The sequence below is a fragment of the Leptosomus discolor genome, chromosome 26, assembly GCF_034619465.1.
Source record: "Leptosomus discolor isolate bLepDis1 chromosome 26, bLepDis1.hap2, whole genome shotgun sequence".
NCBI lineage: Eukaryota > Metazoa > Chordata > Aves > Leptosomiformes > Leptosomidae > Leptosomus > Leptosomus discolor.
The window spans coordinates 950,064-967,717 of record NC_141416.1 but is presented as its reverse complement, the minus strand read 5'-3'; the positions used below and the strand labels follow the sequence as shown (position 1 = coordinate 967,717).

The 17,654-nt window shown below is 48.1% G+C and overlaps 3 protein-coding genes across 3 annotated transcripts; all 3 read right to left on the bottom strand.

The window, feature by feature from the left end:
* Positions 1-639: 639 nt before the first annotated feature.
* LOC104351234 (uncharacterized) lies at positions 640-1,536 on the bottom strand. The gene is made up of 2 exons (XM_086478482.1): positions 943-1,536; positions 640-759 (listed from the first exon to the last, which is right to left on the bottom strand). Exons 1-2 carry the CDS (start codon positions 1,534-1,536, stop codon positions 640-642), a joined length of 714 nt encoding a protein of 237 aa, XP_086334608.1.
* A 2,842-nt stretch (positions 1,537-4,378) lies between these two features.
* Positions 4,379-4,984, bottom strand: LOC147413568 (uncharacterized). The gene has a single exon (XM_086478529.1). It carries the CDS (start codon positions 4,982-4,984, stop codon positions 4,379-4,381), a length of 606 nt encoding a protein of 201 aa, XP_086334655.1.
* A 7,238-nt stretch (positions 4,985-12,222) lies between these two features.
* On the bottom strand, positions 12,223-17,429 carry LOC104343646 (uncharacterized). The gene is made up of 4 exons (XM_086478223.1): positions 17,388-17,429; positions 16,424-17,161; positions 12,852-12,859; positions 12,223-12,493 (listed from the first exon to the last, which is right to left on the bottom strand). Exons 1-4 carry the CDS (start codon positions 17,427-17,429, stop codon positions 12,223-12,225), a joined length of 1,059 nt encoding a protein of 352 aa, XP_086334349.1.
* Positions 17,430-17,654: the final 225 nt, after the last annotated feature.

Here is a 17,654-nt window from a genome sequence, read left to right as displayed (position 1 = left end):
GCATCCCCTCTTGCTCTTCACTAGCCGTGCCATTCCCGTTCCTGAATCCATTTCCTGACTTTTTTCCCAGGGCTTTTTTTGGAGGCTTATGATGCAAGTCAAGCTGTACCCGTTGCCTTGTCAGTGAGTGAAATGATGTGCTTCTCATTTTTACCTCTCTGGTGAAATGTGTGGGTTTGGCTTTTTTACATTAGCGTATTAGTACTTAATTGCTGGTGGCATTAAGAGTCCATGATGAGAACTGTTAGTTACTTCTCAACAAGGAAGTTGTCTGGAGTGGGGATAAAAAGACACCAGGTTGAATCAACCAGGAAACTCAATGTGAGGGTGAATGGGGACGCTGCAAACACCAGCTTTGGCCACAAGAAGGAACAGAAGCAATTCAAAGGGATGAAGTGGAAAACACTGATGCAAGGGGGTTATGAGCCGTAATTTTTTATTGCCTCCATGTCTACTGTGAAATAAGGGGGTGAACAGCACTTAATATTTCACAGAGACAGTGGGTCACACCTTCAAAGCACGTTACAAGCAAAATAACAGGAAGAGTGGAGATCCGTGAGCAATACAGGACATCTGCTCATCAGGGCAACGTTGCAAGAGTGAGAAGTCTCCCCCATTCATCCCTACTCCTCATATACTCTACTTTATCTTCCGGGCTGGCACTTTGCAGACCTGCTTTTGCTGCTGGCTTGGGATGCCCTTTGCCATGGGCATGCAGCCTTGCTGCATCGGAGGGGGACAGGTCTGCACTGGGATGCGCTGCATTGGCTTGCTGTAGGACAACTTTCCCCCCTGGTACCCTTGCTGCACCTGAGGGGGACAGGTCTGCACTGGGACACACTGTGAGACACACTGTGTTGGCTTGCTGTAGGATGACTTCCCCCCCTGGTACCCTTGCTGCACCTGAGGGGGACAGGTCTGCACCGGGACACACTGCGAGACACACTGTGTTGGCTTGCTGTAGGACGACTTCCCCCCCTGGTGCCCTTGCTGCACTGGAGGGGGACAGGTCTGCACTGGGACGCACTGTGTTGGCTTGCTGTAGGATGGCTTCCCTCCCTGGTACCCTGATCCATGGCACGTCTCAGAGCAGACCGACCTCCCGTAGCTATGGCATCCCCCCGATGACCCGTAGCTGTATGTGGGTCTCCTGACGCAGCTCGAATCACCTCCATGGCACGAACCAGAGGACCCCTGGCATCTCTCGGAGCAGACCGACCTCCCGTAGCTGTTGCATCCCCCTGATGACCCGTAGCTGTACGTGGGCCTCCTGACGCAGCTCGAGCCCCCGCCTCCGTGGCACGACTCATCTGCAGCATAGCCGTGACATCTCTCGGAGCAGACTGGCTGCCGATAGCCGTAATGACGGTAGTTGTGCCCTCTCATGCCTTCAACACCTTCACCGTCGCACCCTGAGGAGCAGGTGTTGTAGCCGTAACGGAAGGGTGTGCGCCTCGTGTCCAGCCAGGACCCCGCAGGATCATACCAGGTAGAGTTCAAGTTGAAGTATGATTCTCTTCCAGAAGAGTATATCATGTTTGAGTTGTAGCGAAAAGCCTGAAAAACACGTGGCCAGATAGGCTTACACGTCCATCTCCTCTCCTCATTTAATTTCCCACAAAGCTGCTTTAGTGAGCAGGTCAACCTTGCTTATCCTGAAAGCCTGGATCTAAAGGAAAGTCTTGCAGTTGCCCAATACAGGTCAGATTATGTCCAAACCCTCTTTCTGACCTTACCCTTGGTTTTTTATTCCTCCAAGAACAGAAACAACCACAAGGCACTGCAGCATACTGTGGCATTGCTGTAAATCCCATACCCAAGTCCCCCAGTAGCTTCTTTCTTGGCTTAGCCCATTGTCCTCTAGCCCTTGGTGTAGACCATGGTCATGCCAGGTCTGTGACCTCCCGAATCCAAACACCCACCCAAAAATGAACCCGGCTGCTCCGGGATGTGTCTTACCCAATGCACAAAGGAAGGCAGTTGCTGACCAGGGAAGCAGATTGTGAGTGGCAAAGGGACGGAGGCCTTTTATATGGTTCCAAGTCTTCCCCTTGTAAATGAAACACGTTGCAGGAACGAGGGCTAAATTATTTATTGACAAAACAACTCCTCCATTTGGATGCTGTTCCCAGTGCTTGGCATGTTCTGCTTGACTCATGATTTTTGATAAGTATCTCTTAATTATAACGTAGTTACTGAGTAGTGCACATAAAAGACTCACATCATTTAAGCCACACATCGGCGATGTGAGGCAGGTAATAATGTACTTATTCACCATCTCCAGAGGACCAAGACACTGAACGGAGCCTGACGGGTGACCTGTGAGTCAGGAGCCGTGATGTGCACAGTGCTAATGTCCTGGCCTTCCCCTTGTGCTACCCGTGAGGAGCATTTCCAGGTGCCTGGAGCACAAACAGGTGACTGGGAAAAGCCAGCTCAGAGTCACCAAAAGCAAATCATGCTGATGGGTTTCGGTGATGAAGAGGCTGGCTCTGTGGATGGTGGAGTGTGCTGGATGGTGCCACCTCAACTTTTGCAAGGCTTTTGGCACAGTCTCGCACGGCAGCCTTGTAGTTAAGCTGGTGGAAGTATGGACCAGATGGGTAAACGATATGGTGGGTGAAAAACTGGCTGATACTGGTGCTGGTGCTGTTTCACATCTTCATTAGTGCCCTAAATAATGGGCTGGACTTGTCAAACCTATAGGTGACACCAAACTGAGGTGAACGGGTGAAATTGCTGGAAGATGGGGTGTGGGTAGGCTGGAGCAATGGTCCTGCAGCTGGGATGGCCAAACTGGGATGGGAGGGCTGGGGAAGCTGGAGAACAGCAGCTCAGAAGACGAGATGGACCAAAACGGATCTGGAAGCCCTGGCTGGAGGGCTAAGCTGGCCCTTGGTCTGTGGGCTCTGAGTCAGCCCTTTGGGTACCGTGCCGGGATGGTGCCTGGGAACTGGCTTCAGGGAGAAGAGGCTGGGAAGAAAATAGCTAATAAAATAAGGACTTTCTGAAGTTAAAGTGTGTATGTAAGTGGTTTTTGGTTTGGTTAAAATCAGACATAAATAAAATAAATTGTTGTGGCTTTTTTCTGAGTTAAGAAAACAAGAATGGATTTCTCTTTTTCTTTATGGTTTTCCTTGGTGGTTGCTAGCAGATGGGAGGACACATTGGGACTATGTTTAGGAAATACAAAGAAACAACAACAAATATTGTTATATATATTTTAAATATATTAAAATATATTTATATATTTTATATATATCCTATTTTTAATATATATTAATGCACCTAGCGGAAGGCTTTTCTGGCAAAGTGAGAGAAAGCCAGCACATTACCAGTGTGCCTGCAAGAGCCAGGCAGTGGGGAGCTGCGGGGGAAGAGCCTGGCCTGCATCTTCCTGCACCGAGTGAAAAGGCATTCCTGGCATGTACAGACACGCCTCACGTGCTGGGGCACACGCTTATTATCACGGTTAACTTTTATATGATGGATGGCCTCCCGGTGCAGCTTTGCTATCTGGCTAATGAAGGTGATGGCACATGTTGTGGAGCAAACTGTACCTAGATCTCTTGCTGATGGACCGCAGTGAAGTCCCTCCGTTGATCCTGTGGTGTGTAAGCAGAGTGGAGGGGATTTCACAGCTTGCAGATGGAGTTCAGCCTGGTGAAACCGCTACAGCTGAAGCTGAAATCCTCGTGTGTGAACTCTAGTTTTGATTTTAAATTTACAAGTTTCCTTGAGAGAATTTTAATGACTTTTAGTATCTTCTCACTGTGATGCTGGTAATATTTTTGGGGGTAAAAAAAAAAGGAACCAAATGTCAACTAAATTTTTTCAACTTTATTCTGGAATACACAGGGAGAAAACAAAATTACAGGAGTCCTTGATGCTCCTGCCATGGCAGTGTGTACTTTTTTCCCAGTACAGTCCTGTCTCTGTTTTCGAACAACCTCGAAATCACAGTCCGCTGAACCCATGGGAGAAGGTGAATCCATGGCAGGTCGTTTCCCTGTCCTTGCTCAGGCTCTTTCCATTTGGTTTCTCCATCCCCAGGCTGCTCACCTTCTCAGAAGAGGGGAGAAGGGGCTGCTCTACCCTGAGGAAGAGCAGAGTGGGTTTTGGATGGTGAAAGCCTGTTCCCCGGCAGGGGAGGACCCTGGGAATTTAAAGTGTCAGTGCTGGGGTCAAGCAGGGACTGCAGACCCTGAGTCCAGTGTGCAAAGAGCAGCGACGAGCCATCAGCCGCGGCGGCGTTGCGTCGTGCCGAAAGCGGAGGTGGGAGCCTCGGCGGTTTGGGTGAGGAGCGAAGCATCCCCCGTGCTGAGCGGCGTGTGGGCACGTGCTGGGGAGGGGTCCCAGTGCCTCGTTGGCCCCCTGCTCATTTCTTCTGCAAACAGGGTGGCAAGAGAGGGACCTGCTTTTGCTGGTGCTGGCTGGGATGCGGCAGCAGGGGCACAGCGGCCGGGCAGCAGCGCTGAACGGGCGGGCGGCAGCACGGGATGCAGGGGCAGCGATGCTGCAGCGGCCGGGGATGCAGCGTCACGGGGGGACAGGCATCCTCCACGGGGCACTGCTCCACTCGCCTCCGCGGTTTGCTGCAGCAACCCGGCTCCTCGCAGTGCAGGGGGGGGCGGTACTGCTGCAGCGGTCGGCGGTGAATTTTCACGGGTGGGGGGCAGATGGGCTGCACGTGGCTCACCTCCACCCGCCGCCGGGGCTTGCTGGAATTGCAGCTTTGCTGGGGTGGGCAGCAGCTCCGGGGTGGGCACGGCTCCATGGGCTGGCAGCCTCGCGGCTCGCTCTGGCAGGACCCCTCAATGTCGCGGCTGAGGCTGCCGGGGTCACGGCAAGGGGACTGGGCCGTGGTGCCCATGGGGCTTTCGTGGCAGCACCCTGTGGAACCGTGCCACGTCCAGCCCTTCTCGCCACAGACCGAGCTGTCGTGGCACAAGTCCTGGTTGCTGTAGCCTTTATGGTAGGTCATCCTGTGGCAGAGATGGATAAGCCCTCGGGGATAAACAGTCTGGGAAAAAGAAAAAAAACCACCGCTGACTTTTTTCCTTTTGCTGTTTCTATGAAAAAAAATGAGGAATCCGAGACAGCGGAGAGAATCCAACTCACCCTGTAGCTGGTGACAGACGGGAGTCTGAGTCCTGAGGACAGAGCTGGGGCCGAAAGCTTTTATATGTGGCTGAGCTCTCTTGGAAATGAGGCATGCCATGGGAATTAATAGCTGAGCAGTGAGTGCCACTTCTGTATGTATATTTTTTCTGGCACTTGTATTGGATTAATCAGCTGCAATTAGCATCTCCCTTGATGTAACGTCAGCTTAGCTCTTTGCATATGCAGTGGCCATTATCTAATTAGTTCTCCCATCGGTCATGTTCGAATACGCTGTTACCTAATGTTAGTCAGATGGGATCCTGGGATAAGGATACCTGGAATACCGTGATGCTGAGTGATGTGCCCAAAAGGAGTCTCTCATGGCAGTGGGAAAACCACAAAAAGGCCCAGGAGTCCTGGTGTCCCGTCCCACGTCCAGGTGCTCAACGGCGCATGCCTTGAAACAGGGTGTTGGAGCAGAGGAACGCAAATGGAAATGGTTTTTCACAGGGCTGAAGGAAACAGGGAAAAATCTGTCATGGAAAACAAGCAAGATTCTTGTCAAAACAAAGAGCAATTTTTTTAAAAAAGGAAAAGTTGGAAAAAAAGTGAAATTCTCTTTTTAGTAAGAAGCGATTGATTTTTCAAATCTATTTCAGCTTAACCCCACTCTGACCAACACTAAACCAGGAATTGGGTTCATGGTGAGCTCTGCAGAGCTGGGGTTTGTCCCCAAACTGCCCTCTGGGTGTTTTACCCACAGCTGGAAATGTAGCTCAGCAGAGATGTGATGATTTTACTGCCTCTTCATGCCCTGCTCCACACTTTGTGCCACGGTGCAACGGTCTGTGGCTGGAAGTGCCCTGTGGTGGGACAGGGGCTACACTCAGTTACCATGTTTCTACTTGACTGTAATTAAAAGTGGGAAGAACTCTTTTTATTATGCTAGCTTCATGAAAATGTGATTTTATTTTGTAAAGCTGGATTCCAAGTGGATGTCTGTTTATTATGTATAAAAAATTCTGAATTCTGGATTAGCAAGATTCAAAAAAAAAAAAAAATTTGAAACTTACGTTTTAATGCTTATGTTCTTTAAAAACAGACATCAGGTTTTAATTAACAACATTTTCCTGATATGATGACGTTTCTTCGTGGAGTACCCTAGCACTGAAGTTGCAGAAAGCACTTAGAAAACCACAGAGAGTACAGTTAGTTCTTTAAAAAACGCAATTTCTGCCAGACAAGCCTGTCTTCTGACTCTGAAAATGTTATCAATCAATGGGGATTTTTTTTTTTCTTTCATACGCTTCCACGTGAAAAACCTTTGGCTTTTGATTTGTTAGTGGAAAGTTGAAATTTTCTGTGAGAAAACGTGGGAAGTTTTCCAGCTGGCTTTGTAGATGGGTCAGCGATATCTGGACATGACGCTCATCACCTTCTGGAGCACAGAGAAACCTGACAGCCGGAGAGGTGGTGAGGGAGTCAAGGGTGACATCAGGACGGTGATGAACGGCAGATGTTGCTGCCCTGTGCGTAGCACAGATGACTGCAAGAGGTGAGCTCTGAATACAGGATCCCTGCGGACTCCAGCACATCAAGTTGTGGATGGGACGTGTATTCCCCTCTTTAAATGAATTCATTCCCTTCCAAGTGAGGAGGACCTTGGTCAAGTGCGTGGGTACAACACTGAAAGCCCTTTTATGCTGCAAATCTGGAATGAGGACACCACATTGCTGACGTCATGAACTAACGATTTCAGGCTTTGTCAAGGACCATGTCCACTTTTCTGACATTTCTACTTTGACTCATTTTCCGTGTAGCCGCTCCACTTTGCATTTCTGTGGACGGTCAAGGCATTTTTTAAGTACCAGTGAAGTGTCTCTCACGGCAGCCCCGAGGCTGTCAGTGCAGAAGGCGTGTCCATGTGCTCACTCCAAGGCAGAGCCTCCGTAACAGATGCTCAGAGGTTTGCACCGTGGTGTTTGGGTTTGAATCACTGGGAAAAGCATGTGCAGAATTCAGGGGTGTGACTCCAGGGCGCGTGCTTGAACCTGGCACTTTGCTGCCGCTGAGTTAATTTATTCTTTAGCTACAGGAAAAATGTAATTGCCTTGCAGGAAGCCACAGGACTTGCATGTAAGGACAGAAAAGACTTTGTTATCTGTTAAGGGCCAACGAGGATTTTAGATTTGTAACTCATTACTGCAGTCCCAAGATTATGCTGGTTTTGGAGTTTTTCATGTTCAAAGAGATGTTTTGGAGTCACTTCCCTTCGTGAGGATTTTACAAATCACAAAGTGCAAATATTTCGTTCCTGAACCTCATCTCTTAAAAGCTGACACATTTCAATAGACTTCCAGGTGACATTAGAAAGTATTTCTGAATCCCTCAGGCTAGACTTATATCTCCACATCTTTCGATGACTCCCTCCCTCCCTGTGCTGTGCAGACTATGCTTGTGGCCTATTTAGTCTTATTGACAAGGCACCAAACCTTTTAAGAAGCCTGCTTTAAAGCTCAGCAAATTTTCTGGAGAGATTTCCATTGGCAAAAAAGACCTTTAGCTCTGGCTTTGGGACCATACAGATGCTTTGATCTCAGACTGTGTATATTCAGAGTCATGAGCAGGGGAAAGATAGCACGAAACTGCATGGCCAAGAGGGTTCTCCTGTAGCTTAGGTAATGTACTGACACTAGCAAGCACTGTTTTTCCCCAGATGAGAGACTGACCCAAGAAGCTTACTGCATATGCTGGGGTGCTATCATCATCAGCATGACAAATTCTTTATATTCAGAAACTAAGCAAATGCTAAAAAAAATCCCAGACCAGAGCTATAGTTTAAAAGACAAAGATAAATGAACAAACACACACCAGAAGTTTGCAGTGTCATAACTTAGAAATTTTATTGTCTTTCATGACTAATTGGAGATTAAAGCAAGAAAAGGGAGTATGATACATCATCAGCATTAATCATCCCACACAACAAGAGGAAAATTAGCAGCAGGACTAGTGCTTACAAAGGAAAATCACACTGATCAGCGGGTAGCAACTTCAAAGCACGTTACAAGTGTTTGGTGATTAAAGGCAGGCAAAGAAGAGGAGAGATGATCTACAGTCTCTAAGCAATGGAGTACAAGTGTTCAGGGCCATATCCATATCCATATCCATATCCATATCCAACACCGAGTTAGCCAGGAGGGAAGCAGCAGGCGGCACAGCCCAGCCTGCCCTTCACTGAGCGGGTTTAGTTGCCACCGCAGCAGCCTCCGCAGCAGCCTCTGTTGTTGTTGTTGTTCATGCTGTAGCAGCACATCTGCATGGGCATGCAGCAGGGGGAGGGGTAGCAGCACTGCGTGGGCGGGCAGCACATCGGCATCTTGCGGCTCTTTGGGCTGCTGTAGCAGTACACTACGCTGTTATTGTTGTTGTTTCCACCGCAGCACCCACAACCTCCACTGGACATGTTGTTGGTAGTAGTGTAGGCAAAGCTGGAAGGAACAGAGAGAGTCTGTCTGTGACTGGGAGCAGGATATTTGGAAACACAGAATTGATTCAAAGCTCTGTTTATGCTAGATTTGGAGATTCAAGGCGCTGAAACGGAGTGCTGCCCTGTTTGTAGTAAATCTTGCTCGTAACTATTCTCTCTGCCTTTTTGCTGCAACGTAGATGCCTACATAGGGCACCCCTAATGTCTTAGCAAGCATCACACAGCACAGTGTGCATAGTCCTCGATTTGGGCCCTCCTGAAACATTCTCGGTCCCCTTGCTCTGCGTGGCCCTGCTGATACGCCTGTAGCCTCTCCATCATTTAACGCTTCTAGCTCATCCACATAATTCCTAGTACAAGGTTTATAAAAGCCCAACTCCAGCCAAAGTCCCAGTCCAGATACCTGGTTATATTTGGATACTGTTATAAGATATCCATAGCATTTTTCTTTTGTGGAAAGGAAGGAAGATTTAGATGTTCTCACTTACCCTGTTGAAGAGTGAGGAGAGGTGAAGGGAAGAGAAGATGAGCGAATGAAGCGAGCTGGGCCAGGAGACCTTTTATAGTCCTAGGAACCTTCCTCCTGGAAGTGAGACAGCAATTGACCATTTGAACTTCCCTGATTACTAATCTAAACCCATACTTTTTAGCTATACGTGTCTCTTGGTATTTACTCTTTGCCTTATTATTTGTGATCACTACCTTTGTTTTGCCTCGTAATTGTTTAGCCTGCAGATAATCAAAGGACTCCTATGAATACTGATGAATCTGTCCTCTCTGCAACCTTGCAAGGGAGCCCAAAAATGTGTCCTCGTATCTGTTTAACAAATGCAGACCGTGATGGCCAAAGATGCTATGGGACTTACTCAGCGGTGGCTGGTGCTGAATCAGCGTAAGAGCCGAAACTGAACCCCTGGGTTGTGTCTTTCTGGCACGTGATGGACTGTTTCATCGAACTGGAGTTTGAAACAAATATTTGGAAAATTTCATGAAAATAGATAAGTTTGTTCCCAGTCACAGAACATGCACGTGAGCAAGGTGCAAGAAGATCATGTGTTTAGGATGTGTTGGGAGTCACGCTGGCTCCTGGATCTCAGTCACCTGCACATGACTTCATGTAAGATCATCTTACCCTCATGCATGCTAAGAGCATCTTTGTGACGCCAAAGCCATCTTTGTCTTTTGCCTTGTCTAAGCTTTTGCAAATCCTTCAGTCTGGGGGGTTCAGGTTTGCATGCGGGCATCACTAATCCAGGAGTGCCTCAGTTCCTGCTCTGCTTTGCTGGGACTGCTTTCCTAGAAACATTTTTGAAAACCCTGAATGGAATATTCGCTTCAGAATATTTTGCATTTTGATTAAAAAGTTAAAGGACAGCACTGCCTGTGCAAGCGGCAACCCAAGGAGCCATGGCTCTGGGACTGGGCACGACGCATTGCAAGACAACACGTCCCTCCTGCAACCTCCCCTTGCACCCAGCTGAAATCCCCTTGTGTGCTACAGCCCTGGCGCCAAGCAGGACCACCCCTGCCCAGCTTCTCAGGGAGGAAGTGGAGTTTAGGCTAGGAGGTTGCACAAGACCCTTTGTGGGCGTTGGAAGCGGTAAATGATGGAGCCCAGCACGGACTGAGACGGTGAGAGGAAGATGAAGGTGGAAGAGATGTCACAAGCACACAAAACTTGTCCTAACTGGGGTCATGGAGCTAAGCGGGAGGCAGAGACTCAGAAGTGATGCAGGAAGAGACATTGTTGAGGCAGAATCATTTTCTGGGAGGGAGAGAGGAAGGGAGTAAGGTCAAGGTAAGGCAGAGCCTTGGGCAACTGAGCCAGGGTGGATGAATGCCACTGCCTCCAATGCACTTTGCTGTGGGGCTGAATGCTGGCAGGAACATAGAGTATTTGGGAGGAATTTTTTCCGCGGCCTAAAATTGCAGCTCCCATTTGAAGACCTTGCCACGTTATCCTGAGAGGAGTGCTGCCTAATGAGAGGATGGTGGAGCCTGCCTGGCGAGTTCCATGCCGGTTGCCTGACATCCTCCAGGATCCCTGGGGTACTCTGAAGGGGGGGGTCCCCCTAGGTGAGCTGCTGTCAGCCCTGAGGATGCTGGATTTGCTTTCTGCAGGATGCAAGGGGGAGCAGATTGTGATTTTAGAGCTGCTTCGTCCCTACAGTAAATGCAGGCAGCTCCTTTCCAGGCTTTTCTGGAATGAGAACAATTCCTTGAGTGAAATGCTGGAGAAGCAACACATGTAGTCACAACTTCTCCAGACAGGGTAGAAGAAGATGCACGGCATTTCCTTTACCGCAGGTCCCCTCTGAGAGGCGTACACTTGCCTACCCATGAGAACTGATTAATTTACAAGGAATTAATGGGGCAGAAGCAAAGGGGCACAGTTCACTTGTGTCTCAAGAGGGAACATTCTCATTGGCAAGTCCTGCAACTACAAGAAGGAGTGATGATCTAGGTGGGCATTTCCTACACATGATAGTCATGTCCAGTCATTCATGTAACCTAAGTACTACAGTGGTCTTTGTTGAGTGGGTTATGGTATCTTAATGCAAAGAAGGGACTGAAATGGTGTCGAAACAGGGTCAGCAAAGGGCGTCAGACACAGAATAAGGACTGCAGTGCAGATCTTGCATGCTGTGTTTTGGTACAACTCTTACCGACCCAGTCACTCCTTGAAGACGGTCGAGGTTTCTCACCATTTGTTCTAACACTTCAACTCGGTACCTGGTAAGTCAGGCATTTTAGCAGAGGCAAGATCTCAATCTCGTAAGTGTTAAACTATTTATAGGGACTGTCTGTAGGTTCTGAAGCAGACGTCTAGCTGGTTGAAATACACAGAGCTTTCCTAGTTGGCCTGTGCCTGTGGCAATTTTTTTTCAGGAGAAATTCTCATCCTTTACAAGTTTATGTATTATTTTATCCCTATTTCTTTGTCGTTTTATGATGAGGGGAGTAATCATAGAATCATAGAATGGTTCAGGTTGGAAGGGACCTTAAAGATCATCTAGTTCCAACCCCCTTGCCATGGGCAGGGACAACGTTCGCTAGACCAGGTTGCAATACTACTTGCTGAGATGCCAGACCCTCAGCTTGTGTTTGAATAGACCCATGCAGAAGCTCAGAACTGCATCAGAGATGTGTTGATTTTCTTTGTGCAAGCAAAGCCCCCTAGTTAGCATCTTTTAGACAGGAGCATCCCAACACTGTAAAGAAATGCAAAGAAAAGACAATAGATGTGCTGACGCAGCCTGGATTCACCAGCTAGCGAACAGAAAAACACCAGGGGTTTTGCAGGGTCACGATCTACAGGTTTTATTGCTTTTCAGACAGATTGAAGCAAAACAGTGATGAAAAGAATTAAACAGCCCACACACCAAGAAGAAAATTAACAACAGGACTAGTGCTTACAAAGGAAAATCACATTGATTGGCAGGTAGAAGCTTCAAAGCACGTTACAAGCATTTGGTGATTAAAGGCAGGGAAAGAAGAGGAGAGATGATCTACAGTCTCTAAGCAAAGGAAGAAGAGGATTTAGGGCGGTATCCGTATCCATATCCAACACCGAGTTAGCCAGGAGGGAAGCAGCAGGCGGCACAGCCCAGCCTGCCCTTTGCCGAGTGGGTTTAGTTGCCACCGCAGCAGCCTCCGCAGCAGCCTCTGTTGTTGTTGTTGTTGTTGCTCATGGTGTAGCAGTAGGTCTGAATGGGCATGCAGCAGGTGGAGGGGTAGCAGCACTGCGAGGGTGTGCAGCACTGCATGGGTGAGCAGCACTGCATTGGCGTCTTGCAGGACGACTTCTTGGTGCTGTAGCAGCACACGATGTTACTGTTGTTGTTTCCACCGCAGCACCCACAACCTCCGCTGGACATGTTGTTGGTAGTAGTGTAGGCAAAGCTGGAAGGAACAGAGAGAGCATCTTTTTCTCTGCTTGAATCTCCCGGTTGTTTAGGCAGCTTAAAGCATGCTTATCCCAAAGTCCGTCCCAAACTGGCTGGGGAAGTCCCTACTGTTCAGAATCCCATGACAGCCTGTCCCTGAGATCTCCATATTTTCGCATTGGACACCAGTGCATTTGGCATGTTGTCCAGCACCGGTTCCATCAGAAAGAAGCCATCCAGATGGACCCCAAACCCAACCCTTCAAAATTGGTCCCAAACCAGACAGTAGTGGAAATCCTGGATGGCTTCCTGCAAAAGCACATGGAAGTACAGCAGAGTGCAAATGAAAAGGCAAGTAGTAAGCTCCGACTTACCCTGTTGACTAGTGAGGACAAGAGAGAACTCAAGACGAGCGAATGAAGACCACTGTGACGGGGAGCCTTTTATATGCTTCAAAGCCATCCCCCTGGAAATGAGGCATTCTTTGGCAATTTTGACTTCACTGTGTATCACCCAGCATATGCCTCTCATGTGTCCTCTGGTATTTAATCTTTACCTCTTTCGGTTTGCTCACCACTCAATTCTGCACTGTAATTAGTTGTACGTATAGACAACAAGTGCAAATTTTCTAATGAATTTGCATTAATGGGAACCGGCGGTAGCTGTAAGGTATTCCTATCCACTTCCCAAGGAATGACCTTGAGACACAGAAATGCTTAACAATGTGCCCGGGGGAGGTGGGTGCTGAAGCAGTGGGAGAACCATGCATGGAACCTGGAAACATCATCGCTCACGTATCGCCTCTGCACTTGGCTGGGATTTTGGGACATCCGTGGAAACTGTTGGTCAATGTGAATCTTTTTTTCCTGCCTCTGAGGGGTGGTTGTGTGGTCAAAGTTAAGACTGAAGAGTTTCTCCTTTCTCAGTCTTGATCTTGGGTCTCCCTCTATGGTGCTTGGTCCCCACACATCCTGCTTTTTATTTCTGATAAACTATTAAGATTTTTTTCCATTTTCATCCATGGAAGGGATGGATTAAGTCTAAATTAGCAGCTTTCAAAGAAATAGTACCCACATGTTATCTTTTTTCTGTGTTGTTTCTGTACACTCTGAGATTATTTCTAAGGTCTGTGAAACCGAGACAGCATGAGGTTGGAAATCCATGGAAATCCAATCCTGAATGTGTTTCTCCATGCCCTTTCCCTGTACCTCAGGAGCCCAGCTAGTATCTCACAAATACTCTGAGTTCAGGCACTTTGACAGGACTTTTCCAGCAATTGCTTACAGTTTTTTTGGCTGCAGTGTGCTGAGGCCAAGGCTGTTGTGTATGCAAAGCTTGACTGAACGGTCAGGAGGGAATGGATGAGATGGTTGGATCAAGACAGATACTATGAAAGAGGCTTGGGGATGGGGGAAGGCACTGTGGCCACTTGCAGAGCCAGGACAGCTCCACGTGAGAAGAAAGTGGTGTTGATGGAGTTTTCATCTGAAGAGAGGGGACATCAATATGAGAGTCCCAAGATGCTGAGTCGGTATCTATTCATGGCAAATAAAGGCTGCTATCATGTTCAGAAGACTCTGAATGTGAAGCTGGAGTGGTGGCAGGTGATCCCTCGTGGTTGGGACACGTAGTTTCTTCCCAAGACGTGAACATGACCTCCTGTGACACTGGCTGACTCTTCTGGAATTTTCCCTAGGGGAGCATCGCTTTGGTCAAGCGATAATAGCCAGATACCTGCCTGCAGGAAGCAATGCCCTCTTTGTGTAAGCCCTCAAACATGTTGTCCACTGAATAAGTAATTTATCACCTTTTTATCAGGCTTTATTGTTGCCATATTGGCCAAGATGATCCGTGTGTTAGAACCATAGATTGGTTTGGGTTGGAAGGCACCTTTAAAGCTCATCTAGTCCAACCCCCATGCTGTGAGCAGGGACTTCTTTAGCCAGATTAGGCTGCTCAAAGCTCCATCCAACCTGACCTTGAACGTCTCCAGGGATGGGGCTTCTCCCTGGCAGCCTGGGCCAGGGTCTTACCACCCTCAGCCTAAAAAATTTCTTCGTTATATCTAGTCTGAATCTCCCCTTAGAACCATCACTCCTTGTCCTGTCACAACAGGCCCTGCTAAAAAGTCTGTCCCCATCTTTCTTACAAGAAATAAGGTTTCCCTGGAGCCTTCTTTTCTCCCAACAACCCCAGCTCTCTCAGCCTGTCCTCCCAGCAGAGGTGTTCCATCCCTCTGATCATTTTTAGGGCCTCCTCTGGACCCTCTCCAACAGGTCTATGTCTGCAAGGCTGTTGCTACTCAGGGTTTTATACAGATATTGAGGAGATACTGGCATTTAATGTATAGCTGGGTCAGAAAAAACATCTCCTACACTAAATCCCTTTTACATGCCAAGCCATGCCATGCCATACCATGCCATGCCATGCCATGATGTCTTCGTAAACTTCCGTGGTGGCTACATGAATTTGAGAGCTGCAATACCTTTGTGAATGGGGAAGAATCTGTCATGGCAGGTTTTCCAGGATATGATGAAATTAATATTCACAAGATTTGCTTAACAGAATGCACTTCTGATATAGCATGGTTCTGATACGGTATGGTATAGGATATCCTTCTGCCAGTGTATTGTACCTGATTTACCTACTAATAAAAAACTCCTAAAGATGTGAGTAATATTTTCAGAAGAGATTAACATGGTACAGAAGATTATTCTAATGTGGAGTTTGTGTATGCTCTGAAGATTTGGTTGAGGGAAGCAATCAAGACAGTGCTCAAGGCGTTTTCCTGAGACATGCAATTCTCAGCTGAGTCCTGAATTTTAATAGCAAAGGAAGTCCCAGCTAGGTAGAAAAGGTATTGTTGACTCATGTGTGTGCTATTTTAGGAATGAAGCTTTTAAGTTTTATGCTAACACCTGGGTTTCATTCCACTGCTTGTAATCCAGGAATGCTACATATGAAAATCTCTGCTCACGTAAAAATAATCAACTGATCTAAGGTGCTTTTTGAAATTTTATTTGCAAACATGATATTAGAAGAAGATGGTGTCTGATATTCAGTAAGCAGTGATTTTGTCTCAGTACCTATTGAGATACCTATTCCAACATCAGGGTGACTTCCTATACATTTTACGGAGTGGTGTGTTTCCAGGTGGTGGAATTATGCGCACTTTATTAAGTCTGTGACCTTTGAGTTTTATTTACCTTAACCACTTAGTTTTATAGTAAAAATTGAGCTAACTGAGGCAGGTGATCAGTAGGTGCAAGAAGGGATCACACTGCTCTACTTGCTGTCTTTAGCCATGACCTAATTTATGCTAATGGGAAGCACGGCTGGGCAGCTCTTTGTTTCCTAAGGGTTCTGCTGTGCCATGGCAGCACGTCTGTAGCCAGCAGGAGCCTGGCTGAAGGCGCAGAAAATGGCACCAGAATGAGGACGTATTCTGGACAAAGAGATGTAAGAACAACGAAAAGACAAGATTTTGCGTTTTGCTTAATCCTAAATTTTATTGTCTACAAGTCAAGAGAGAAAACGAAGAATGATCACTTTAACAGCAAAGGTATCCTGAATCCCGTACACCAAGAAGAGAATTAACAGCCCCACTAATATCTAATAGCTTGTTGTCTTATACAAAGGGTGATCTATTCAAGTGCATTGCAGATGCTTGATAATTAAAGGACAGAAAGAAGACGACAGCTGAAGTTTGAAAGCAAGAAGAAAATCTCTAGGTGTTCACTGCATCATCATGTGAACCAGAAGCAAATGAGTAGGTTTTCATCTCCTTGTGCCCGTTCTTGTTCCATGCCAGAGACGGGAGCCAGCAGAGTTGCTTTTGCTACCCAGAGGTGGCTCAGCAACGCTTCTTGATTGCGGCGCAGCACTGCTGGATGGGTATGGAACACTTCGCGGCGGGAGAGCAGCATTGCACAGGACTGCAGCACACCATAACGGGCTTTTTCTTCACCACGTAGGAGCAGCAAGACAGACATCCAGAGCAGCAGCAGGGGCGGCAGCCACAGCAGCAGCAGGGTCGCTGGCCACAGCAGCAGCAGGACTTCTGGCACACCTTGGTGCAGCAGATGGGCTGCTGGCATGGGTCACAGCAGGACTGCTGGCATGGGTCACAGCAGGACTGCTGGCATGGGTCACAGCAAGACTGCTGGCACGGGTCACAGGAGGACTGCTGGCACGGGTCACAGGAGGACTGCTGGCATGGGTCACAGCAGGACTTCTGGCACGGATCACAGCAGGACTGCTGGCATGGGTCACAGCAGGACTTCTGGCATGGGTCACAGCAGGACTGCTGGCATGGGTCACAGCAGGACTGCTGGCATGGGTCACAGCAAGACTGCTGGCATGGGTCACAGCAGGACTGCTGGCATGGGTCACAGCAGGACTTCTGGCATGGGTCACAGCAGGGCTTCTGGCACGGGTCACAGCAGGACTGCTGGCATGGGTCGCAGCAGGACTGCTGGCACGGGTCACAGCAGGACTGCTGGCACGGGTCGCAGCAGCAGGTCTGCTGGCACGGGTCGCAGCAGACAGTCTTCTGGCACGGGTCGCAGCAGATGGTCTTCTGGCATGGCTGGCTGCAGCACACCGTCTTGCTCTTCACGACGGAGCAGCATCCGGTAGAGCACATGTTGTTCGTAACGTAGTCAAAGCCGGAAGGAGCGAGGACCTGAAACACAGAGTACTTTCAGACACAACCCATCTTTCCGAGCACATCGATAGGCTTTATTTCGGCATACGAATGCTGCCGTCTAGGCCCTTGGGTGACAGCCCTATCACACACCACTTCCTATTTATTTGTCTTGAGTTGCAAAAAAAGGTCCTTACAGAAATCAAGCCACCGGTCACTATCCCAGGGATATCGGTGCACCTTTTGAGCCATCCTGGGAACTAACTTTCCTGTGCTCATCCATGAAGAACGCCCCCTGAATTTCCATCCTAAGAAGCTTGTTTTCCACTCTGGTCTCCCTAGTAACTGCCTTTTGCAATAAGCAATAGACCAACAGGCTAGGAAAACCTGGATTTCAGAGAGCTGCAGGTCATAGAATCATAGAACAGTTTGTGCTGGAAGGGACCTCTAAAGGCCACCTAGTCCAACCCCCTGCAAAGATCAGATACAAAGACACACTTCAACTCACTGCTTGACCAAACCCAAATGAGAA